The following is a 26,691-nucleotide window of genomic DNA, read 5'->3' on the forward strand; positions in this document are numbered from 1 at the left end:
TGCCAGGGGTGGTGACTGAAATTTTAGGACCTCTGTCGTACACTATTGAGGGGGAAGGGAATAGGATCTGTAAAAGACACACAGATCAGCTGAGGAAGAGGTCCAGTGGGTGCTTGCCAGCAGAGGGGGGCCAAAGCACAATTGGGGAAGGAAGTACATCCAGATTCATTAATAACAACATGCCAGAGAGCGTGGTAGAGGAATGGCAAAACATCTCTTCCCCTGCATCCCCACAACAACAACAACAATCTAGTCAAATAGATTGGGTGGTACCCCTGCGAGGTAGGCCAGTGGCTACTGAGTATCAAACACAAACCAATGAACAAAACAGCAACAGGGAAACATCAGAGTCGAGTAACCCAGAGCCTAGGTCCAACACAGACGAGCAGCCAAGCGGTCAATCAGGAAAGGGGGTCCCCAGCAGCCAGAGTAAGAGATACCCTACTAGAATTCATAGGCCACCAAAATATTTAAGGGACTTTGTAAAGAGTTAACAACAACTGGGGGGTAAGGGGTGTTGTGTATGTAAATAGTTACTAATAAGGGAATTAGCTGATTGCAGAATAGCAGGGTTTTGAGCGGGAAATCCTGGTGCAATCATTGGTTGCAATAACCTAAGAGCGGGAAAATAAGCTCCATCGATTGGCTACACTTCAAACACTACCCCTATATAAGGTTGCAACATTTGACAGTTGACAGTTGACTTTGTGTATTCAATAAACTCATTCCTTGTTAAACCACTCTGAGTCCTCGTCTATCAGAACGAAACAAGTAGAAAAGTACTCTGAGATTGTTTGGATATACAGTGTGAATAAGGGCCAACTTGCAGAACAAACATATGAAAATAGAGTGAATGGGTCTACAGCAGTTTTTCAACTTTTAAGATGTGGCTAGAGAATTCTGGGTGTTAAAATCCACACATCCTAAAGTTGCCACATTTGAAAAATACTGCTCTAGAGGAAAGGGAAGTCATGGCTGGATGGAATTGAGGAAACTCGCAGGGAAATGAAAAATTTAGAGATCTAAAGGCAGGGAAGGAAGTGATGGAAAGAAGGATACTTTAAGGGAGACAAAGTGGATGGTATTGGTGTCAACTAGATGTCCTTTTATCTTCTGCCTAGATATATTTCACACATATATATATATATAAGGTAAAGGAGTCCCCATGGATTTTACTCTGATACTTGTTGCTGACTATATGGGATAGTACACACACACACACACACACACACACACACACACACACACAACACCATTGGTTGGTTCAGTTGGATGGCTATAAAAATGAGTTAATAAATATATATACATACACATGCACACACAATTATTTCATTAATTTATTAATTCATTATTCACTTCTATAGCCACCCAGCTGAACCAACTGACTCTTGCATATATACAATCCTGTCTCTCCGTTTGCAGCGAAGGCTCGTCCCGGTCAACCTGTTCCAGGCTAATACGCGACTCCACCTAAGCATCATTTCACCCGCAAGGCCACGCTTGTTTTCTGTCCTCCTCTCCTCTCGGACAGACCGCTAGAGGTCGCCCGTGAGTTCAACTACGCCGCCTTCTAACTCTCGCTCGCTGCGCCAAAACGACGGTCTCGCCCGACGCGTGACGAGCTGTTACAGCGCTGGGCGGGGAAAAGCGGGGGTGACGAAAAGCGAAGGGGCGTGGCCCGGAAATCCACGGGGTACTTGGGGAGCCCCCGATATGGCCGGCGTCTTCGACATCGACCTGGAAACGGAGGAAGGGAGCGACGGGGAGGAGCCTGAACTGGGGGCCTTGGTGAGGCGGGATGGAAGATGATAAAGGGGTGGGTCCAGCCCGAGGAGAAGGGAAAAGGAGTAAGGGCGCAAGAGCCCTGCGCAGAGTTCCTAATGACTTATGTGGGGGTTACTCCCAAGTAGGACAGGGTTGGTGTGAGCAGACCTCGATTTCCCCCTGTGTTACTGCTGCTGCTGATCACCTGCTCTGTTATCTCCCTCCACCCTGCTTGTCTCTTTTAGGAAGTGGACCCCGATTTTCGTAGCAGTAGCTCAGAGTAAGTACATTGCCAGCTCTGGGTTGTTTTCCTCCTCGACGTCATTCCAGTCTGCCTTTGGGCAGAATTCTCCTGGGTTTCTTAGGCTCTTAGGTGATGTATGCACTCACGCAGCATTGAAAAATAGGCTGGCAAGAAAGGGGGAAGTTATCCTTTCTCCCTGCACAGTATTGGTGTCAGCAGCTACTTCTTCCATTCTTTTAAAATGGCTTCTTGCTCACCATGGGAGCAGAGCAACAATTCCCATCATCCCCATACAGAATTCTGTAGGGATGGAGACAGTGGGAGCTGCCCTTGATTGGAGGGAATCCACTAGGGAAAGACTGCAAAATGCAAATTGTGTCAATATATGATGAGATTTCTAGGTGCTGCATAAGCAAAATGACAGGTCAGCATTTTGAGAGTGGAGATGGAAACATTTCAAGGGGACATGAAATGTCCTTGTTTCTCTACAAATTGCCCCAGTTAAATTCCTGATGTTAACAATAAAGTCCTTTGCTTCCTTTGCTTCCCTGAAGTCCTTTGCTTCCCTGACTGAAAATTATCAGAACAAATCACAGTGTCATAATTGCCATGCTGACTCAGAGACTAAGACCCCTCTGACGCAGCGTTTATTCCCTAAAACTCTCGACTAGTTCAGAGGCTGTGGGAGATGCTCAGATCACAGCAGGGTGACGATGGCATAAGCATTTTGCATTTACAGTGGATTTCTAGCTGTTTCAACAAATGCTATTCCTAGAAGCTGTCTTTATTGTGCATTTGTCCTTTTGGCACATGAACCAATCACCATCACCATTGTAAGATAGAGAACAGAATGTTAATCACAGTCTGTGGAGAGTCAGTCTGTTATAGGACTGTTATAAAATGGTGAATGTATGCAAAAATGGCTTATTCTTAATGAAAAACACTCTCATGCAAATTGAGGCATCCAGGTTCCACTTAAGCACTCAGAAAGCCAGTTTTGTGCTGTGATTACAGAAACTGGGAGAATTGAGTTTTACTCCTCCTTTAGGCATGAAAACCAACTGAGTTGCTTCCTGTCAGTCACCCTCACAGGGTGGTTGTAGTAGGAAAAACAAGAAGCAGGAGCAGTATGTATTCTGCCTGCAATTGTATAGGCAAAGGCAGGATATAAATTTAATAGAGAAATAAATAAAATTAAAATCTTTCTGAAGTTGCTCCTGGACTGAACTGTGGCAGAGGGTTGAAATGGGTAGCGTAGATTCTGATGCTCTTTAATGCGTACAAAGGGAAGTGCTGTGTGTTAAAGAAAAATCATTACTTTAATGCAGGGGTCTTCAAACCTGGTCCTTGTATGACTTGTGGACTTCAACTTCCAGAATTCCTCAGCCAGTATGCCTGGCTGAGGAATTCTGGGAGTTGAAGTCCACAATTCATAAAAGGGCCAAGTTTGAAGCCCCTGCTTTAATGTGCCTGTAATCAGTGTAGTGGACCTCTGAATTAATACAATTCTCCATTACTTTCCTCTTCGATTAATGTTTTCATATTTTATCTGTTCATTTATAGCTCTGTATGTTGAACAAAGCAAGCACCATTTGCTTGGCACTTTTGGACTAACATCCATTTGGTATACATACTAATGTCAATAATTCCCCATGGGAATGTCACATTTAGCACAAAGGTATCTGGAGAATTCTAGAATATCACATTGCTATAATGAATTTTCCTTTTTTCTTTTTGGCTTTGATCTTAATTTAAATTAATTGAAGGAAAGTTGTTTTCCATACCAGTATCTCCCAGTACTATGCACATCCATATCACATTATGGGTCTTTGGCTTTCTGAAGAAACTCTTCATGCGGTGCTAATGGCTGCAGGAGATATAGAACATTGGTCCCCAACCTTTTGGGCAGCAGGGACCCGTTACATGGAGAGAGCTTTTTCTGCGGACCAGAGAAGGCACGGTTTTGTGTGCTGCCTGCACCCATGGATGAGGCTTTGCTTGTTTGTGCGGACCGGTTGCTGGCATGCCGCGGCCTAGTACTGGTCCAGAGACCGGGGGTTGGGGACCCCTGATATAGATAACTTTCCTTTCTTTGAATTTTAATTTATCCTAAGATTCAGACTTGTGCTTTCATAAAATGCACAGTGCCACTGTGCTGCCAACTCTTCATCTTCTCTTCTTTTTATTTTCAAAAATTGGACCCTCCTCATTTCTGAAAAGCCTCACATCTTTGTGTTGCCCGTCATTTATACATTAATATTCTTGGGGGAGGCAGAGTGATATAAGATTAATTTCTTTCTTCTCTCCACAGTTTTGTGCCAGGTTATTATGAGGAAATTGAAATCTCTGAAAGCAGTGTCAACAATGGCCCAGAACGCATTGGGCCCCACTGCTTTGAGCTACTGCGTGTTTTGGGAAAGGGTGGTTATGGCAAGGTGAGCAATTCATAAAGAGTGAATCTGGAAGCAGAGGGTTCAGCCCTCAACCAACTAGGAGAAAAATATAATTTCTACTAGAGGAGGGGCAAAATAGCTGCAGTGGCCAAGAATCTTAGGAACTATGTATATTTGTGCATATGCATGTTTCTGTATGAAGGAGCATTCATCTTGGGACTTCCTGTCCAGAGTCTGAAATGGTGCAGTTTGGACTGGTTTGTCTCCTTGGGAGCAGTAAGCTAGGATAGTGCATTGTAAGAAAGCACGTTGATTGTCAATGGAGAGCTGATAAAAACATCCTTAAAAGACTTTAATCAGAAGGCAGAGATATTAAAGCTCTTTCATCAGGAGTGTGAAAATAGTAGTCTGGATTGCCTTTACCCCATACTGTTTAAATGGTCTTGTTCTTAGATGGTTTTTTTTAAAGAGGCTGAGTGCACAGGAGATTAATATTAAGGAGTATGGAAAAACAGTGTTTGAGTTATTGATATCTGATTTCCCTAATATAGAAGACAGTTTTGTTTCCTCAGTCTTTTCTCTGCTGGATAGCTCTATTGCTGACTTGGAAGATTTTGCTTACGGCTTCCATTTGTGTTTTAGGTGTTCCAGGTCCGGAAGGTACAAGGCACAAATTCTGGAAAAATCTTTGCCATGAAGGTCTTAAAGAAAGTAAGTATCTGTCCATCTACAGCTCTGTGTGCCTCGTTAAACATCTTTATGAGACCATAATTCTCTCTTGAATATCTCCTGCAGGCCAAGATTGCCTGCAATGCCAAGGACACAGCACACACAAAGGCTGAGAGAAATATTCTGGAGGCCATCAAACACCCATTCATAGTAGACCTCATCTATGCTTTCCAGACTGGTGGCAAGCTCTACCTCATCCTGGAATGTCTCAGTGGTATGGAAACGAAGCTCCGTGGAAAGGAAACAATTGCAGTGGATTTGGCCAGAAACCTGGGACCTGACTCTTCTTCTGTGTAGATTTTAGAGGTTGGGTCAGACAATACTGGAGAAGACTGATGGTATCTTTTTGTGCTCTGTTTCACAGGAGGGGAACTCTTCATGCAGCTGGAGCGGGAAGGCATCTTCCTGGAGGACACAGCCTGGTTAGTGAAAATGCTACCTAAGCCTGAACTGGAATAGCCATGAAGATTGGTGTTCACCGTGCATAAGGCTTTGTCTCCTCTTTCTTACCATGGTCAGAAGTAAGGTGACAATAAAGGCAACTGGAAATCTTAAGAGGAGAGGAGAGTAAATCTCTCTGTACCTTGCAGTCATTCTGAAACATCCACGATTCAGAGTGATTCAGTTCCCCTTAGCTAGGAATGGGAAGAGAGACATAGGCCATTTCAGATATTTTTTGCAGGATGCTTTGCGGATAAAGTCAATTTTATTTGGCTAGATCAGGGTGCTATTGATCCCAGCAATGGTGATATCTAGTGCTATTTTCTGAATTCCTGTGAGCTCATATAACCAGAAGTTGTGGCTCTAGTGCTTTTTAAGCAGAGTTCTGCCACCTGGTCTCTTCAGGTGGCCTGATGGGATGTGTATGTACCTGGATGTGGGAAGTAGTTAATGCTTTTCTAAAAGAGGGTGCAGTGCCATCTGCTATAGCAGTCTGATGAGGTACACTTTAAGATTCTATCTCTTGATCCAGCTGTATTGGGCAATGTTTACGGAGTCTCCATTTTTGGAAAATGTTGTGGAGTGGAATTGGCAAATCAGCTACAAGTGGATTATCTGCATCCCTTGAAGTCAGGCTTCAGGTCCAGATATGGGATGTAAACCACGTTGGTGCTTTAGTGGATGGTCTTCATGACAACATCCTGCTCTTATTACACCTCTTGTCCTTAAGGGTTTGATGGGTTTGCTGCTACCTAGTGGATGGTTTCAGTCAACAAGTGGGATGTTGCTCCAAGATAGGTTCCACAAAACTGGGTCTTGTTAGTCAGCATATATACATAACCACAAGGAGTGGCCATCTCTTAGTTCATGGAAAGGTATCATCGGTATGCTGAGGAGACTCAACTCTTCCTTGCTATTCCTGGCTATAAGTGGCTCCGGGTAGGGAGATTATACCAAATAAATGTAAATATGTAGATAATTTCTGCTGCATTTTGAAATGTACAAACTGTTGTTTTCAGATATGTAAAACACAGGCCAAAGCAGTGCCCAAGTGGCAAGTGGGGAAGGCTGAGAAGAGTTGACTGATGAAAGAAGGTCATTGTATTTAAATATATGGACAAATTTCCACCTCCCTTCTCGGATTGCCAAGTCTCATAATTGCTTGTGGCAGTTTGTGTCCTCCTACTGATTCTTCTGTAAATGCCCTCCTCCTTTAACTGGAGCTAGAAGTGGGAAGATAGGTGGAAATAAAGTGCAGATAATCTTAAAATAATGAATTCCTGCAAAAACATCTCCTTGAACATGCGGAATATGTTCAGAGAAGATTTTCGGATTGTGAGCCTCTGTTGTTTAAAATACCAGATGCCATTTGATCCTTCCTGTTTTCCCAAGCAGAAAGTAGATATTTTCAACTGAGCTTGAAAGTGCAAAGTTTCATCTCAAGGTCCTTTTCTGTCAGCTGAGTTCCCTATTTCTATAAATGGATCAAAGTTGCAGATGGCCCTTTCTCCTAAAATCATTTCAGTGAAATCAGACTCTCACCACCAGCTTTCATTATGAGTTATTGACCCCCTCACAGATAAATGAGGAAGCATCTTCTGAGCTGTATGGAGTGCCTGTGGTTATGTTGTTGATTGGTTCCATTTTGTGTTCTGCCAGTTTCTATCTGAGTGAGATCATCCTGGCTCTCGGCCATCTCCACTTTAACGGCATCATTTACCGGGATCTTAAGCCAGAGAACATAATGCTAAACAGCCAAGGTAGGGAAAGTATCCTTGTTTACAGAGGGAGGGGAGGGAGGATGCAGAATGTCATCTCTACTACTCTGTGATCCCAACCAGGGCTGTAACAGGACTTTGACTTTCCAATTACTTCTGCAGGGCACATTAAACTGACGGATTTTGGGCTTTGCAAGGAATCCATCCATGATGGTGCTGTCACCCACACCTTTTGTGGCACTATAGAATACATGTAGGTGATGACGGCTCATGAGCACCTTTAGGATACCTGTTCTGGATTGGATTTAGCTTGAGGTTGACTGGTTTAATAGTTATGCACTGATTTCTTTGTCTGTCCTAAATTCCAGGGCCCCAGAAATATTGATGCGCAGTGGCCACAATCGGGCTGTTGATTGGTGGAGCCTTGGTACCCTGATGTATGACATGCTCACAGGATCGGCAAGTCTCGCGCTGCTTTTGGAGGCAGGGTGGAAGTGGCAGAGGATGCAGTGGTGGGAGGGAGTGAAGGAAGTATTGTGGATCAGTTGTTCTCACTGGATAATAGATAAACTATTGCAGAGATTCTCATGTTGAAGTCAGCTGGCTTTTGACAAAGGATAGTAGGAAGAATGCCCTATTGTCATAATCAGCACACTGCACATTTTCTGACAAAAGGCAATATAACCAGTACAAGCATTATTAGATCTGCCAACTAAACCATTAACAGGGCTATTGATATTTTGCTGTCTTGCTATCTCTTTTACTTGGTCCAGGCAAAACCCCACTGGCTGGACTTTGCTTTTAAGGGACTTATATTTCTGTTTGAATTTGCTGCCAAGTTCCTTCATCTATCTGTTGTTACTTTTACTTTCTCCCCCAACATCTGCCTACTCTACTCCCTATTGTTCCTTGAGTTTTCAGGATCATTTATCTTAAGCCCTTTGTGTTAATGCAGCCTCCATTTACCGCTGAAAACCGCAAAAAGACAATTGACAAAATCCTGAAAGGCAAGTTGATGTTTCCACCCTACTTGACTTCAGATGCTCGGGATCTGCTCAGGAAGGTATAACTCTGTTTATCACATAGGTTTGGGCTACACTGATTGGAATTTTGAACCTTACTTATCAAATTAATAACTGGCTTCTCCTCCCAGATATTTTACTGTTGTTATCCAGCATCTTCCCAATCCAATGTTTATTTTTCCAACATAGTTGGGGGCGATGGTGACTGCAGATGATAAGAATAAAAAATCCCGCGTATTTGGGAGGCATCAGGTTTAAGAAGGTTTCAGTAATTAGCAGCATAATAAATGTAATAAAGATAATTTCGTTAATAAAACCATAGACTAACAGTATCAGTATGAATTTTGTCATTCAAGGCTAAGTTGGCTGGCTGATAAAACTCTGCTCAAGGCATTCCATTCATATATCCCTAGGAATATGTTTGGTGAATTGACATCTACAAAGAGAAGATATGTACTGGGCATCATATTGAATTTTAGAGGGAAGAGAAGCTTAACGCATGATTGGTAAACGCCTCCCTTCACAGAATGGAGTTCAGAAGGGCTCTCCGGAGTACGTGTGTATCTGAGCAGCTTCCTTCCTATCCCACCTTTCAGTGCATGATTTGCCATTCTTTTTCTTAAAGGTGGGTAGTTAGGCAAGTGCCCAGAACGCGCTGATCACCCTTTCCTGGACTTAGAGTAAGCCCAGATGGTTTTCTGGTTCCTTCTTTCCTATCAAAGTATAGTTAGCTGCTCTTGCCTTTTAGTGACCTGTTTGTTTTATTACCCCACCAGCTAAGAATGAGGAGGAAGTCCCGTTCTCGCTCATCACCACAACAAGGAACCATTTACAGCATTAGAGTAGCCCTGCTCAGCTTATGTTCACCTACTTGCTCCACTTGGCCCTGACTGAACACAAAGAGGTAGCAGCCCAGTGGCAAAGCACATTTGATTACAGGTAGTCCTCGCCTACTGACTGCTTGTTCAATGAGAAAAAGAAATGTATGACCAGTCCTCAGAGTTGCAGCTATCCCTGCAGTCAGGTGATCGCAATTTGAGCACTTGGCAACGGGCACACTTTTAAAACCGGTGCCGCTCCGGTGGTCATGTGATTGCCGTTTGCGGCCTTCACGCCTGGCTCCCAACAAGTAAAGTCAGTGGGAAAATTGGTAAGAAGTCAGAAACTGAAATCATGCAACATTGTGTTTAATAGCCGCAGCTGATTTGCTTCAGGACCACAGCCAGAACTGACGTCTTAAATCAAGTGCGATCATGTGATATGTGTCACTTTATGACTGTGTGACGTAGTGTGGAGTTTCCAGTCCCAATTAGAGTTGGTAAAATGAGGACTGTACTGAATGATGCTCCAAGGTGGGCTACAAAGAAGGATGGGAGCCCCATCTCAGTGGAATGCAGTGGTGCTGATGACTTGAATCTCTTGCCAGAATAGGAATGCGGTCTTTACCACGAGGACAGGGCTTGGTGAGCACTTCTGTGTGGAAAGAGATCCAGTTAAGCCAGTTCCGTGGTGAATAACATCTTGAATAAGGATGAAATGGAGGTTATTGTGAGGCCGTCCTAATGGAAAGTTTTTGACTGAGTTCTGAGTTCTCAATGAGTGATTTTCCTTTGGGCATTTTCCAAAGCAGTATTTCTTAAAATATGCTTCTTTTCCTTCCCTAGTTTCTCAAAAGGAACCCCAATCAACGAATTGGGGGTGGGCCAGGTGATGCTGCAGATGTGCAGGTAAAGCGGATGGGGGGGAGAGCAGGTTTTCTCTTGATATATCCAATAATTTGGAATTTTGAGCAGCTTTCTTCCCTTTTGACGAGCAAGTTAAATCTGAAGATGATTTTGAAGAGGCTACTATAAGCAAGAGGCTATCACCTCAGCAAAAAAAGGCAGGGCATCAGCACCTTGCATAATTAAGGTGCTACCTTATAATTAAATGCTTAAAACTATGAAAGTTATTGCTGTCTCCAGCTGCAAACTATGGTGGTGGTGGAGACAGAGACATTTTTTGATATTAGAAGTGAATATCAGTGGATCTTTTAAGTGTAGAAGGACCACAGTTTTATAGAAATTTGAGATTTTGGAATATGAGGACTATGTGTTTGAGGATTATTCATGCATTTTAGATAGTGTTAAGTTCTTTATTTTCTCTTTTAGAAACACCCATTCTTCCGACACATTAACTGGGATGACTTGTTGGCCAGGAGAGTTGATCCACCCTTCCGGCCATTTTTGGTAAAGACACCACACCTCAGTCCTCGTTCTTCCTATTATTCCCTTTTCCCTACTTTATGGTCTTGTGCTTGACCATAATAGGCCTTCCCAGAATCTTGATCTTGATTTGTAGCTTATCTAATGACAGATTATTAAGGACTGCTAAATTGGATGAGGCTTTTATTGGATTTTAATTTCACATAAAGTTACTGGATTATCATTTCACATAGAGGGGTTTTCTGGTGTAAAAAGGTATAATTTGCCTAGTTCTCATATATTGTTAAGCCTGGTCCTTTTGTACCAGGGGCTAATATTGTTTTGTTTCAGCTCTTCTCCATCATTTTTGTGGTGAAAATTGGGATTGCATTGCTTTTAGTTGACAATTTGTTCCCAGATTTCTGAAATATAGCCTTGGGATGGATCCATGACAAAGTTGCAGGACTGGAGTAGAGTAGCTTCCTTCTAATAAACTGCAGTGGCTGTATTTATTTATTGTACAAAGCTAAAGCCAAACAAGCTAATACCTGCCCACTTCACATGCTCCTTTGACTATTTTACACCACCCTGCAGATTTTCATTCACTTTAAACCTGTTTAATTCTAACCTCACTGTAGAATTTTTTTTAATCCCCCTTTGGTAAGTACAACTGTATGATATCTAATCTTATTACACAGTATAGCTCCTTTACATCATGTGCTAACGATGCATACTTCTCCGTGAAATTTCTGAAAATAAGAAAACCCATTTGTCTAGATGCTAACGTGGACTAGAATTCGCCCATAACCAAAAGGCTAAATGATAGTAGGAAGAGCTATCCAGAACATCTTTTTCCATCCACAGCAATCGGAGGATGATGTCAGCCAATTTGACACCCGCTTCACTCGCCAGACACCCGTGGATAGTCCTGACGACAGCTCTCTCAGTGAGAGTGCCAATCAGGCTTTTCTGGTAAGGAATAAACAGCTGGAACTATAGTGAGAAGAAACAGGAGTGGCAAAATCAGTGAAGCGGTGGAGAGAGCCTCTTTCATCCTTTCCCTATGACTAACCTTTGGGGACCCCATGCCAGCTGTGGATAAGACCAAGGCCGGCATCAACTTCCCTCCGCCCTGTGCGTTCCCACAGAGAGGGCCTCCTCAGGGTGCCACCGGTCAGAGAATGTCGATTGGTGGCCCCCAGGGGGAGATCCTTCTCTGTGGGCGCCCCGGAACTATGGAATCAGTTACCGGTTGAGCTCCGGATGGCGCCCGATCTTCGCTCCTTTCGCCGCGAGCTAAAAACATACTTGTTCGAACAAGCCGGCTTGGCCTGATGGGGGATTGGTGGGGTTTTTATTGTATTTTATTGGGGTTTTACTATGTATTAATTGTTTTTTTAGTGGGCATGTATTTAATCATTTTTTAACTTTTGTAATTCTGTGTTTTTTATTCTTGCCCTGTTCACCGCCCTGAGTCCTTCGGGAGAAGGGCGGTATAGAAATATTAATAAATTAAATTAAATTAAATGCAAAAATTCACTGGTGACTCCAACTTTTTGAAAAAAGTCTTAAGATAGCAACGACTTGCTACTTGGAAGAAAGCTTTCTTAAAGAGCTGGCTTGAGATCCCAAAGGTGCTTTTTCAAAAGGCAGCTAGTTCAGAACTGAAGAAGCTTCTTGGACGGGAAGTAAAGCATCTTCAGGGAAAACAAAGTCCAGTTGCCTTTTGAAAAAAAGCACCTTTGGGACAACGCTGACCTGGATGACTGAGAATCTCCATAGACGGCTGGCTTGAGAGTTAACTCTTCTTAACCACCCTTGCCAACTGCAGTCGTCAAGGTAATCCTCTGTAGCAAACAGGCAGATCAAAAATAAAAAGCATTTTAAAGCCTATGTTTCACGCAAGGGGAGTCGAAGGGAACCTAAGCTGAATCCAGCAGGCGATTCTAACTTTTGATGTAGAAATTAAATGGGGAATGTAGGGCATTCCACAGGTTATTGAACTATAACTTTCAGCAACCCTTATTGGCCACATTAGTAGGGGTTACTGAGAACTGTTGTTTGCAACATTGGGAAGACCACAAATTCCTCATTGTTGATCAAAGGAAAGAAAGAACATAACTCAACCCAGTTCCTGAAATGAAATTACGACCGTAGCGACTCTGATCAGACGTTCCTTCCTCTAGGGGTTTACCTACGTGGCTCCATCTGTGCTGGAAAGTATCAAAGAAGGGTTTTCCTTCCAACCCAAGTTGCGATCTCCACGGCGTCTCAACAGCAGCCCCCGCACACCTGTCAGGTAAATCTGGAGAAAGAGAGTTGGGAGAAAGGCTAGATCGGGGGTAGGCAACCTCGGCTCTTTTGTGACTCATGGAGTCAGCTATGCTGACTCAGGAATTCTGGGAGTTGAAGTCCATGAGTCATAAAAGAGCCGAGGTTGCCTACCCCTGGGCTAGATCTTCCGGACATGTTTCTCAAGGGGCTGGCTGCAGGAAGAGGGCGGTGCCTGCTGAGTCCTTGCTTCCCCAGAAGGAATGCTGTCTCTTAAGGGTACCGTTTGCTCTTCTGTCCAGGTACTAGAGCCACAAACAAGACTTTAAATGACTTGAACTCTAACCTGTGCTTGTTTCTGCAGCCCACTGAAGTTCTCACCCTTTGAGCCCTTCAAGCCAAGCACAACGGTAGAGTTAATGGAGCTGTCAGCAACCCCTCTCGGGCCTGTACTGGAAGTCACGGCTCCATTGCCCATCAAAACACCTTCAGGCACCAAAAAGAAGAAAGGCCGAGGACGGGCACGATAAGTGGGCAGCAAGGAGATCTCTGGATATGCATCATCAGGTGGAGCACTGGGGTGAGGCAATGGGTGGTTAAGATTGTGTCTATGGGACTTCAAGCCCTCCTGGAAGTCCCGTTTTACCTTTCCCTTCACAGGGCCACCTTCACTCCCAGCGAGAAAGGGATACCTGATGTTGGTGCTTCCTTGATGTCAGGACTAACTCAGCCATGGTGCTTTTAGTTCAATCTACAATGAATCCTGGAGGGAAGAGAATAATTTGGGATGCACAAAGGAGCTGTGAGCAGCAGAATTCTGCCTTATTATCACCCTGGGGACATTTGTCTGGGTGCATCTTGGAATTTTGCAGAGAGGATAGTCAGAGGAAAAGCACATGCTCTGACTTACATCACGGCTGCTCTAGTTGAAGGCTCAGGACCTGTGAAGGAAAGAAAGCAACTCTTGAGAAAGTGGAAGGAAGGATCAGACTGCTTCTTCTGGGTGGAGCTGTCTCAGGTCCCGGGCAACTTGTTTTCCTGTCTTCTTTTTCCAACATGCATCCATTTGCCAAAAATGACCACTTCTCCCTCAGTGGTGGTTGTTGCAAGAGAAGTGCTCACCCAGGGCTGCTGTTGGTCTTCTCTGAAATACTGGTGTCCTTAGCCACAAATGAACCTTCGCAGTTGGCAGAGTGACATACCTGGCTCGTATTCAGAAAATGAGTGTTGTGCTGCATAGAAAAATTAATTGGTTGTCGGAATTGCCGCAGAGAGAAATACTAAGCAAAGAGAGCTAAGTGTTTTGTTTTTTTGCCAGCCCAATTACAAAATCAACTATTGAGATACAGCCACCAGTTCTCTGTTTTATTGTTACAGGGAATATGCATTTTTGTTTGTTGTTTGTTTGTTTGTTTGACAACAAGCTTTTTGGAACAGGTTAGAAGAAGCAAATGCAGCCTTACAAACAGTGCTGCTCCCCAGTGGAAGCAGTACACAAAGCAGAGTGACAGCAGTCTTGGGTTTCCCATATGTGGGTCTGATACCAAGCATGGCAAGCTTGTTTGTGACAGGTCCATCCTTCCCTGCTCCCTAGAGAGCAGTGACATTCAGTGATTTGCCACTATCTTCCCAGGATGCTGTTCCAGAGAAGGAATGCAGATGACTCAGTAGAACTTCTGCGCTGCTCTGGGCTGCCTTTGATGCTTCACCTTCTTCCAAGGCCTCCTCCGCTGCTGCCTCTTGATTGGCTTCCTTAGTCAGCTTCTCTTCTTCCTCCTGAAGGCACTGCTGCTGCTGCTGCTGCTCCTCCTCCTCCTCCGTCTCCGTCTCCTCCTCTCCACCTTCTCCATCCTCCACATGCTGTTGTTGCTCTTCCTCAAGCTCTCCATCGCTCTGTTTCTCATCCTGGTAGTCCTCAGGCAAGGCTTCAGAAAGTGTCTCCCTCCAGAACTGTTGCCACCAAAAAGCCAGGTTCCCCATCAGATGCCGAGGGTGGTACCTTCCTTCCGTTGCACGGTTCAACCAGCGCCATGCTATGAACAGCAGCAGCATCAGCACAAACAACAGGCAGATGAGGATACTCACTGTGACATCCCCACTGTTACTCCTGCCACTCTCTGGAATCTCTGCCTGGATTTTCCCAGGAAGCAACAGTAAGAGAATATGGGGGAGCCTCAGTTTCTGTAAAAAAAAAGGAGTCTGGATTAGTCACAATCCTAGATTCTTTGGACGCTTCCATGCAGCTGCCTGACTTGCCCCTCAACTCTTCCACAGGAGCATCCGTGCGCTGGACTCGTGTCTTCTTAGGGAGGCTCCCAGTGCTCCTTCTAGCTAGCTATAGGTGCCTGATCAGTGCACCCTCATTCTTCTCATGCCATGAAACCAAAGTCAGCCATTATTTGTGAGGAGCAGCCATGCCTCTCCTTGGGAAGCATGAGATGACGCGGCAAATACGCCACGGCATGTTGGGTAGAGGGAAATGGGGAAATCCCAAGAAATGGTAGGCAGGATAAGGTAGGAGATCCCACCCATGGGAAATGGGCTGCCCCTTAAATCCAGAGGAGACGGTGCACAACTGTTGTGGCAGTGTTTCCTCCATTGCACCTTCCAAGCCTATAAGCCCCCGCATGGGGTGGGGACCCAAAGGACTAGCACAAATCTCAGATCAGCACAGCCTTTGCTCCCTGAAGCAATTCTGTAGCTATGGAATCTTGGAATTCTATACTAAAAATTTAAATTGCACAATAATTGGCCTCAGCTACAATTTGTAAGGGAAAGCATGGACAAAGATGGACTGGAAGCCTCTTACCATTGCTCAGGAGCTATTTAAACTTTACCTGTTAACCGCTTAGCTACTGCCCTACCTCAGATGACTTGTATTTTAAAAATAGTACAAAGAGTTTAATCTTTGCAGTCTTATGTTAGATACTAGGGTAGTTGTGATGTTAGGCACTTTGCAGCAATGCTGCAGTCTCATAACTCTTAAGATGAATGCTTCCTGCTATAACAACAGCATGAGGGAGAGAAAGAGATTAAGATTTTGTCCTTGCACAAGTTCTACCTTTGTGGTTATTTCTGAAAATAAAAGACCCATCCACATAATACTCAGGGCCAAATATACTCTGCACTTAAAAAGGGAGATTATGTACCCAGAGAAACTTTATGATTTTAGAAAGAAATGCACATGTGTATTATTTTTTACACATCTTTCTGATATTTTTAGATAATTTATTCTGGAGTGTATAATTAAGGAACTAGGAGGTAAGGACCTCTGAAGTCTTATATCTGGCAATCTTCAGCTACTGGTTTGCTCTTGTAAATCCCGCTAATATTGCCCAAATACTTTGTTTCTTCCTGCTCTCTTTTGACTAAATGTCTGCTAACAGTGTGCTACTTTAAAAATAAATGCTGACATTCTCAGAAATTTGTTTTGTGATCAAAATGAATGGGTTTTTCTACCTGGAAAAATGGAAAATCAGCAGAAATCTCAACCTTTGTTTCAGAAGGTAAGAACTATGTCTTACATCCGTCTGTTGTAGCATAGGCATGTCCATCCAATGTTTTGGCTTGCCTGGGCCACATTGAATGAAGAGGAATTGTCTTGGGCCCGGTATGAAATATATAATACAGTTAATGTATGTAAATAACAAACTTTATTTTGGAGTTCTTGTGGGACTGCATTACTAGCTGTTCGTGAATGCATGCAGCCTGTTGTAGCATCTACATGAGACACTGAAAGGGAACTGCATTGCTGATTCTGATTCTCAGTACATAATATCTTAAAAAGAGGGCAAGATGCTTTTTGCAAATGCAGGTAGTCCTTGACTTACGACACAATTGAGTCCAAAGTTTATGTTGCTAAGTGAGACAATTGTTAAGTGAGTTTTGCCCCATTTTTTGACATTTCTTGCCACAGTTGTTAAGTGAATCACTGTGGCTGTTAAATTAGTAACACGGTTAAGTGAATCTGGCTTCTCCATTGACTTTGCTTCTCAGGAGGTCATAAAAGGAGCTCACAAGACCCCAGGACACTGCAACCATCGTAAATATGAATCAGTTGCCAAGTGCCTGAATTTTGAACACATGACCATGGGGATGCTACGAAGGTCGTAAGCGTGAAAAATGGTCATAAGTCACTTTTTTCAGTGCCATTGTAACCTTGAACAGTCACTAAATGAATTGTCGTAAGTCGAGGACTACCTGCAGTCCTGTCATACAAACTTTTAGAAAAACTTTTCCCCTCACCTAAACAGGACATAATCAGAAGGAGTTTAAACTGATTTAATGTATTAAGCTGTTAACATTTTCATTGGCTATTGCAAATAATGGTTTAGTGTGTTGTGTGAACTCAGGATAATTGGAGTGCTGTTCAATAAACCTGGAATCCTCAGTGTTGGGCCTCATCTCTGCCAACCCTTCTGCCAGCCTTTTTTTTTTTAAAGAATCTGTGTTTTGAATAGGAACGTCACAATCATGTCATCTGCATGGTTTTTATTTCTAAGGAGGATCTTTGGTAGTTTAAAAATAAATAACTAAAATGTGGTCCTGAACTTTATTTTGCCCAGAAGAAAAAAAATTAACTGCGTAGTAGGGAGCAACCTAAGAGATGGGGGCGGGGTGGTGTAGTGAGAAGCTCTGTTTATTCTGGGTGCTTAGAATGACCGGTCCTTGAGGAGGAAGCTGTAGGAAAAAATGGAAATGTTCAGAAAGTGAGCTTATTGAGCAAGTAAATAAGATGGTTAGCAAGAGTTTTGTGGTAAAGTTCAGGTGTGGGAGATCATTAACAAATCCGGTGAATCGAGCAAAGAACAGAAGAGCTGTTGGATGGAGTTGGCTATGCAGTTCTTATTTGCAATATTTTTTGGCATATTTGTGTTCAACCTGAAAACCACAAAGTGAATGTATGCTGCAAATGCCGACTCACTGGCTGTACTTGAAGAGAGAGAGAAAAAGGATCAGAGCGGGAGCTTTTATTGGCTAATAAAAGAATGACGTTTTCTTGAGCCAAACCTAGGAAATACTAGACTTAAGAGTGGATACAAATTGCTGTGTTCCACAAGGAAGAGAGATAAGTAACAAAAGTCTAGTGGACGAGAGTGTTTGCCAGAAAGGGTCTTCTGAAGAAATTTTCCACCATTAAAAATAATTTCTAGGATTTCAATAAAAAAAAGCTCTGGGTTTGTAGGGAAGAGACACGTACTTACTGTAAGTTAAACAGGAGATGAAAGTCAGGAGACATGTAAAGAAGAAAGGACACAACTGCTGCCTGTAGAAGGCTCAGTAGACAATTGTAATAATTGGTGGTTCCCTGCTAAAAGGAATACACACTAAGTATCAATCAGATCTGCTGGTTTAGAATGGGTGCTGTTTCTCAGATGTGTGCTTGATCGATGTGACAAAGCAGCTGGCATATGGTCTCCATTCAAGCATTGTCTCTTGATACCATCAAGAATAGCTAATTTATCTTGGACTTTGAAGTTATGGAAGAAAAGTGAAGAATGTGTGACCACTGCTGACTGTGTCGTCCATCCTTCCAATTCATAGAACTGGAAAGTGAAAGTATACTGCCCTTTGAATTGCCAGCAATGAAAATGGTAGCAGAAAAACATGATTTCTGAGAATATGGTTTATGTAATGCAGATGATAAACTGTTGACATGAAACTATTTGCATTTTAGAAAGACTGAGGAAAAAATGTGTTTGACCAAAGAATATCAAACTCAGTCTGGAAGATGGAGGAAACCCAGAATAAGATTAAGTGAGAGAGTAACTTTAAGGGCTTATTAACCCACCCGTGAAAATCAGGAATCAGTTTATAAAATGCACAGCATTCATTGTCTATATACTAATGAATAGAATAACAAGACTTGTAAGGGACCTTGGAGGTCATCTAGTCCAACCCCCTGCTCAGGCAGGAAACTATACCATTTCAGACCAATGGCTGCCCAAACGGTTCTTAAAAATCTCCAGTGCTAGAGCACCCACTACTAGTCAAGGCAACTCATTCAACTGATTAATTGTTCTCACTGCCAGGAAATTTCCCCTTACTCCTAGGCTGGTTCTCTCCTTGATTAGTTTCCTTCATTGCTTCTTGTCCTGCCCTCAGGTGCTTTGGGGAATACATTGGCCCCCTCTTCCTTGCATAAGGGAGTCAATGCACAGAGTATTGAAAAGAAAATGATGTTTAACTCATATTAAAAGAAAGACCAATGTGATTTAGTACCGTATTTTCCGGCGTATAAGACAACTTTTTAACCCATGAAAATCACCTCAAAGGTTGGGGGGGTCGTCTTATACGCCCAGTCGTCTTATACGCCGGAAAATCAGCGAGCCTGGGAAGGCACGCCCTCCCCTCTCACTGTGGAGGAAGCAGGGCAGGCTGGCGTCTGGCAGGAGCCGGCAGGGCAGTCCTGCGCACGCGCATGCGCGCAGGACTGCCCTGCCGGCTCCCGCCCGACGCTCTTCCCTCTTGAGGCAGCATCGCTCCCCGGCTCCTAAGGAGTCCTCGGGGATGCTGCCTCAAGAGGGAAGGACTGCCCTGCCGGCTCCCGCCTGACGCCAGACGGCTCCGCCGATGCTGCTTCAAGAGGGAAGAGCGTGAGGCGCCTGCCATGGCTCTTGAGGCAGCATCCCCGAGGACTCCTTAGGAGCCGGGGAGCGATACTGCCTCAAGAGGGAAGAGCGTGGGGCGGGAGCCGGCAGGGCAGTCCTGCGCGCGCGTGCATGTGCAGAACTGCCCTGCCGGCTCCTGCCAGATGCCAGCCTGCCCTGCTTCCTCCACAGTGAGAGGGGAGGGCGTGCCTTCCCGGGCTCGTTGATTTGCCGGCGTATAAGACGAAAAATCTTGAAAATCATCTCAAAAGTTGGGGGGTCGTCTTATACGCCCAGTTGTCTTATACGCTGGAAAATACAGTAGATGTAATTTAGGGGCAGTGATATATTTTGACTGGATTTCAACAACTGTGGGATAGAATTTATTCAAAAGGAACAAAAAAAAATAAAAGGAGGCTCACTTGCATTTTAGGTTAAAATGCCCGTGTCTGCACAGAATATCAAGGATGCTAATTTGGAATTAATTTGAGTTGAAATAAGCAGCAGGACGAATAAAGACAGTTCTGTTGTTGATGTCTACAACTCTCTCCCACCTTTGAGGTGAAGTTGTGCACAATGCTTTTGTGTGAAGTCAGCTCCCCAGAGAAGGAAATATTAAAAGGGCAGGAAAAATACATTTCCTAAAAAAAAAGGCAGAAAAGCATGCCCAGTTTTTCTTAATAGCCCAACTCTCTCTCCCCCAAGCAGAAACCAACTCTATAGAAACCATTCAGGAAGGTTGAAGCTAAGAAGACTTCAGACATCTAAAATCTACATATCCCGGCCCCAGGGAGGCGGGCTGGGACATACAACCAGCAAGAATCCTAGAGGGGCACACCTAGGCTCAGGACAGAATACGTGACAAAGGAAATACAAAGCTTGAAACAGGAAATAACTCCAGACAATAGAGTCCAAGGGTTATAAAAATTCACTACCCACATGTGGTCAGCCTCTTTTTTCTGTTGGATCCATCTTTCTGTCTGGCTTTCCTCTGCAATAAACTACAACCTTCTTTCCATAGCAGTTGCCATGTTTATTCCCCGTTTGGAGGAACCATGATGAAGACTTTTCTTCCAACACTTTCCAAAAGCAAATGATTGAGCATTTGCAGAAAGGTAGATGTTAGTGGAATGTTAAGAAAGACTTATCAGAAAAGAAAAAAAAAGCTAAGAGCAATGATAAGAGGAACCAAACAACCAAGGAGGAGTGAACTCCCCTTTCTTTACTACATCCAAGGATATATCAAACCAGTGTTTCTCAACCTTGGCAACGTTAAGATGTGTTGAAGTCCACACATCTTGGCATTGCTAAGGTTGAGAAATGCTGGCTTAGCCATTTAAAAGGGATGCTGTAATTTGATTCCTGCATTGGGAAGTAGGGTGGATTTTATGGCATAAATACTGCAAGTCCCTTCCAATTGTGTGATCCTATTAGCCTCGCCAGTTTGATGTTTGGTAAATAGTAGTTACTGGTTTTGCCATCATTTGTATGCAGCACTCATTTCTTACACTCAAAATTTCAAAAGGGCCACTAACCTGAAAAACCTAAGAAATCCATAATAAACTATGATCTAACAAGCCACTGTTCAACATACTTTTATGAAATCACAATATAATTAGAATAAATTACCGTGTTACAGCTTCTTAATTATTTGTGTAAGTTTGGCTGCTATACATATCAGCTATATTGTTGTACAATAGAATTTACAACCCTCCAGGAAGATAGAACAGTTGTTGTTCACCACTGATTATGCTGGCTGGAGTACTGGTATTTATCAATAAAGCTCACAGGTTCATCACCCATGTGGATAAAGAAAGTGTGGGTCATCTTAGACGTCTCTGAATTGTATTTGGGCAAAAATCCCAATGGAACAAAATGTTGATTGAAGATTAAATGAGACACAAATTCCAATTGTTGTAAGATCCTCAGCCTTTGATACAAAATTAATTCTTCTTGGCAAAGCTTAGATTTTGAGTTCATTGCCAGCTTCCTAAGGCTGAAAGAAAATGGCTGGCCCAAGGTCAGCCAGCTGGCTTTATGCCTAAGGTGGGACTAGAACTCCCAATCTTCCAGTTTCTAGTCTGATGCCTTAATCCAGACATGTCAAACACAAGGCCCGGGGGCCAGATCCGGCCCGCGAAGTGGTTTCATGTGGCCCCCGAAGCTATCCTGGAAACAGTGAGGGAACGGCCCCCACTGCCTTGGCCCTGGCCCAGAGACCCTCCTTCTGCCAGAGACCCTCAGATCTGTCCCGCTCCTGTCCAGGCCCCCATAGGCACCCTTGATGCCAACGATGTAGAGCTGGCCACGCCCACCCTGTAGGCCATACGCACTCTAGCCACGCCCACCCAGTAGGCCACACCCACCCTGGCCACACCCACCCGGCCCCCTGAGGGCAACTGCAATGCTGATGCGGCCCTCAATGAAATTGAGTTTGACACCCCTACATCAAACTGGCTCTCTAATTAGCAAATATATGGTATTTTGTATAGTGGTGGACCACCAGGACAAATTGTTGCTGTTGTGGATTAATCTCTATTAGTGATTCAGTTTGCTCTCTAGCCCAATTCCCTCTCTACTCCCAGCCACACCTTGAGTGGATTGGTACTTCGGACACAAGACTAAGGCCATTCTTAATCTATTAGAGCAGGGATGTCAAACTGGTGGCCCACCCCAGCTCTGCAAAGGCAAAAACATTGTGATACATCACAATGTGTCACATGATGTGATCGAGTTTGACACCTGTGCATTAGAAGGCTAGGGATGATACATTCATTTTAGTATCCCACCCATACTCATACTTTCCATTCTTTGCAACCTATACTAATTTAATGTTTTTAGCCACAAAAGCCAATGGCCCAGCAACTGAAGTGGATGAGGAAACCTAAACTACAGAAATAATCTAGTTCTTATGAGCTTGGCTGCTGGGCCTTATGGCAGTCTGATACACCTTGATTGACTATCAAAGTTGGGAAGGTAGATTGACCCCTTGACTTTCTAGTTATTAAGAGTTCAGTGTGTTGCTGTGTATTTAGTATCTTGGTAGTCTTGGTTCAGCAAAAGTGCTTATGTCCTCTATATTGTTTCAAGGACTGACTATGGGAGCAACATCATCTGAGCAGTAAGGAGACAGACTTAAATCTCCCATTCATAGTTAATTTTTAAAAAGGATGGATATTCAGTCTTATCAATGAACATCTGATCTTAATTAATTCCCAGGAATGTTGGCATGCTTTTGTGCCCATTTTTCTCAACATACTTAAGATTTCCCCTTAATTATATAATGATGATGGCAGCTCACTGATGAAAGGAAAATAAGGTGAGGAAGGGTATACAGGGAGAAAAATCTCACAGCTTGTGTAGCCCTTTTAGTAAGTTTAGTAAGTTTCCAATTTGCACAAAAATTCAGGTTGCACAAACTTATACCTTAACACACTTAAGCAGTTAAAATATTTGAGGGATATTTGCATGTATAGTGTTAGAAGTCAGTTTTCAATATCAGCCTTCAACATAACCATGCAGTATTTATTAGCTGAACTGAGAGTGTTGTTCTGGCATACAGTGTGGCTAGTACAGGTAGTACTTGACTTACAACAGTTTGTTTAATGACCATTTAAAGTTACATTGAAAAAAGTGACATAACTATTTTTCAAATGACATTTGCAGCATCCCAATGGTCATGTGATTCACATTTGGACACTTGACAAGTGGTTCATATCTATGATGGTTGCAGTGTCCTGGGGTGTCCTGGGGTCATGTAATCCCCTTTTGTGACCTACTGACCCCTACCAATCGGGTTTCAGGCCCGGGTACAGCACGGAGACGGCATTGGTCGCTCTGGTGAATGATCTCTGGAGGGCTCAGGACAGGGGACATTCCTCTGTCCTAGTCCTATTAGACCTCTCGGCGGCTTTCGATACCATCGACCATGGTATCTTGCTGCGGCGTCTCAGGGGATTGGGAGTGGGAGGCACAGTTCTTCAGTGGTTCTCCTCCTATCTCCTGGGATGCTCGCAGTCGGTGTTGGCAGGGGGGCAGAGATCGGCCCCTAGGTCTCTCGTTTGTGGAGTTCCTCAGGGGTCGGTTCTCTCGCCTCTCCTGTTCAACATCTACATGAAACCGCTGGGTGAGATCATTCGTGGTTTTGGAGTTGGGTATCATCAATATGCCGATGATACCCAACTTTTCTTTTCGACCCCAAACCACCCCAGTGATGCCCTCGCTGTGATGTCCCGTTGCCTGGAGGCGGTTCGGGTCTGGATGGGGAGGAACAGACTTCAACTCAACCCTGACAAGACTGAGTGGCTGTGCATTCCGGCATCCCGGGACATTCAAAATGTTCCATCTCTTTCTATGGGGGGTGAGCTCTTACCCCCCGTGGATAGGGCTCGCAACTTGGGAGTCCTCCTAGATTCGCGGCTTACCCTAGAAGATCATATAGTGGCCGTGACTAGGGGGGCTTTCGCCCAGGTTCGCCTGGTGCGCCAGTTGCGGCCCTATCTGGACCGGGATGCCTTGTGTACGGTCACTCATGCGCTCGTGACCTCTCGCCTTGACTACTGTAATGCTCTCTACATGGGGCTTCCCTTGAAGACAACTCGGAGGCTCCAACTGGTACAGAATGCGGCCGCGAGAGTTGTCTTGGGAGTTTCCCGGTACTCCCATGTTACACCTTTGCTCCGCGAGCTGCATTGGTTACCAGTTGTCTTCCGGGTGAGGTTCAAGGTCTTGGTTATGATCTTTAAGTCCTTACATGGCATGGGTCCGGGTTACCTCGGGGACCACCTGCTGCCGGCGTCAACTCCCCTCCGCCCTGTACGTTCCCACAGAGAGGGCCTCCTCAGGGTGCCTCCAGTCAGGGAATGCCGACTGGTGGCCCCCAGGGGGAGGGCCTTCTCTGTGGGCGCTCCGGCATTATGGAACCAGCTGCCGGTGGAGCTCTGGATGGCATCAGACCTCCGAACCTTCCGTCGCGGTCTGAAGACCCATTTATTTGAATTAGCTGGTCTGGCCTGATGGGGGATTATTGGTTTTAAATTGTTGTTTTAGAATGGTATTATTGTTTTAATTGGGCATTGGTTTAATCTTTTTTAACTTTTGTATTGTTATTTATATAAGCCCTGTGAACCGCCCTGAGTCCCTAGGGAGAAGGGCGGTATATAAATTAAATAAAACCTTAAACCTTAAACCTTAAAGTCAATGGTGAAGCCAGATTCACTCAACAACCATGTTACTAATTTAACAACTGCAGTGATTCACTTAACAAATGTGGGAAGAAAAGTTGTAAAATGGGATAAAACTCACTTAACAAATTTATCACTTAGTAACATAAATTTTGAGCTCAATTGTAAGTTGAAGAGTACCTGTACCAAGCTGATCCCTTAGGATGCAATCTTAATCTCTCTTATTTGAAAGAAATGTCTTGAAATTCAAGGGACAGATATATAAGACAACTGTTTGTAATCAGTTTCCCATATAGTTAAATTGCTGCCTCCTCACTTTTATAAAAAGTAGTAAGTCAACAAAAGGAACTACTACAGCAGAAGCAAATGGCACCTCTTGACTTCTAGATGAACTACAACTTCACATGCTAGTTATATTGATTGGAGTTGAAAAATCACATATGCATGCTCCAAATTACCTAGTCCTGTGCATTTCGAGATAGTGAACCAACAGGACCCAACATTTTCTAAACACAAAGAATGGGGTGAAAATCGTGGTTGTAAAAGAACAGTTCTCTTGTGCTTTTAATAAGTGGATATGGTTACTCAGAAAAATCTTCTAACTACACAACATAGCTCACAAAGAGCCATGTAAAAAGAAAAAAATTAACCCGTCTTCTTAATACATACAGTCTTGGTTACTTGGTGCAGAAACAAAATCGTCTTTTAACTCTGAAGAAGAAAACATCTTTTTTCTGTGGTTTACAAATGATCTGCAATGGACTTCTTTAAGTGGTGGAACAGGAGCCATTCCAAAGCATCAATGTCTAAGTTAACCACGCCAAAGGAAAAGTGATGGAACATAGACGGCTTCTGGTTGTCTCAAAAGCAGGAATGTAGAAAATGTGGCGTTTATGGCTTGTCTACAAAGTTTTTCATCATGCTAGAGAGGGACAAGCATTTCCTCTCTCCACCCCACCCATACAATATTTTAAAAACTAACTTGTGCAAAAAGCCACTCTTCTACTCTATGTTCCACATTGGCTTTTCTTAACCAGAGAAATCTGGGACTTGCTACTGGTAAGCAAATTAACTAACTTGGAAACAGATTGTTCTGAGAAAGTACAGAGAACTCGGCACCTTAACTAACCACCATTTCTGGCCCAGTGGAGTAACCGATTCCAGTTACATTGTAGTTTTACATAAGTTTTATTTTTGAAATCTGGGCTATTAACACATCCCTCTGCTCGACTAAGCTAAGCACCACTTTCATATTCGTTCCCTTTTTCTATCCCGTTGGACCATTGGTTCCCTTACCATCATCCAGAGCGATGCAGTTCCCTTTCTGCTGAGCTGCCTGGAGTCTTGAAGAGAGAAAAAATGAAACTCTTCAAAGCACAGGGTTAGGGAGGGCTTCCTGCCTGTGTTCCTCACCCTGAGATGGGGCTTTGCTGCACACTTTTGCTAAGCACCATACGCAGACTGATCTGCCTAGCTTGCCTATCTTGGGTAAACTTTCCACAATGATTGGGGGAGCCGCAGAACATCCACAGTCCATGCTGCTAGACACATTAAAAATGACCTAGAAGGTGGAATAGAAGAAATGCAGCTCAAAATGTCAGATGATGAGGTGCTGAATGGAAAATTATCAAATGGATGGATACAGGATTGGGAGAGACTTTGGTTTACATCAGATAAGATAGATAACCTTTATTGTCATTTTTTTACTGTGGGCACAACGGCACACATAAAAAAAATGAAATTTAGTTGCCCGCTCTGAAAGTGAAACACATGCATGACACACACCTAAACATACTATATACAACATACAGTATGTATAGACCCACACCCCTACATATACATAACAAATAAAGATTAAATACTGTCCATCTTGAGGAAGCTTGAGAGTTCACAAGGTCAATGCTGTATGGAATGAAACTATGGCTGAATCTGGATGTTCTGCTGTGGACACCACAAAGCCTCCTCCCAGAAGGTAACAAGGAAAACAGGTTGTGAAGAGGATGTGTAGTGTCCCAGGCAATCTTACGGACCCTGCTCAAGCAATGCTTCTGTGCCATGTCCTGGATGGGAGGGAGGGAACTGCCAACGATCTTTTCGGCCATCCTCACCACTCTCTGCACCAGCTTCCTGTCTGAAGTAGTGATGCTTCCAAA

General features: G+C 43.8%; 2 protein-coding genes across 3 annotated transcripts; one reads left to right on the forward strand and one right to left on the reverse strand.

Moving 5' to 3' along the window:
• Positions 1-1,678: 1,678 nt before the first annotated feature.
• Positions 1,679-14,113, forward strand: RPS6KB2 (ribosomal protein S6 kinase B2). Of its 2 annotated transcripts, XM_083356850.1 has the most exons (16): positions 1,679-1,788; positions 2,010-2,044; positions 4,320-4,443; positions 5,044-5,112; positions 5,197-5,344; positions 5,495-5,552; positions 7,231-7,331; positions 7,452-7,542; positions 7,658-7,748; positions 8,245-8,352; positions 9,976-10,038; positions 10,462-10,539; positions 11,359-11,466; positions 12,681-12,793; positions 13,130-13,332; positions 13,426-14,113. In XM_083356850.1, the coding sequence occupies exons 1-15, from the start codon at positions 1,714-1,716 to the stop codon at positions 13,293-13,295; spliced, it is 1,428 nt and encodes a 475-aa protein (XP_083212976.1). In that variant the 5' UTR covers positions 1,679-1,713; the 3' UTR covers positions 13,296-13,332; positions 13,426-14,113. The 2 variants fall into 2 exon arrangements, with proteins under 2 accessions (XP_083212976.1, XP_083212977.1); XM_083356851.1 differs by having other exon boundaries at positions 1,693-1,788; positions 13,130-14,113.
• On the reverse strand, positions 13,314-25,879 carry PTPRCAP (protein tyrosine phosphatase receptor type C associated protein). Its single transcript, XM_083356866.1, has 2 exons — positions 25,835-25,879; positions 13,314-14,946 (listed from the first exon to the last, which is right to left on the reverse strand). Exons 1-2 carry the CDS (start codon positions 25,838-25,840, stop codon positions 14,356-14,358), a joined length of 597 nt encoding a protein of 198 aa, XP_083212992.1. The 5' UTR covers positions 25,841-25,879; the 3' UTR covers positions 13,314-14,355.
• Between the last annotated feature and the right edge of the window lie 812 nt (positions 25,880-26,691).

The sequence above is a fragment of the Vipera ursinii genome (genome assembly GCF_947247035.1).
Source record: "Vipera ursinii genome assembly, chromosome: 1".
Lineage (NCBI taxonomy): Eukaryota > Metazoa > Chordata > Lepidosauria > Squamata > Viperidae > Vipera > Vipera ursinii.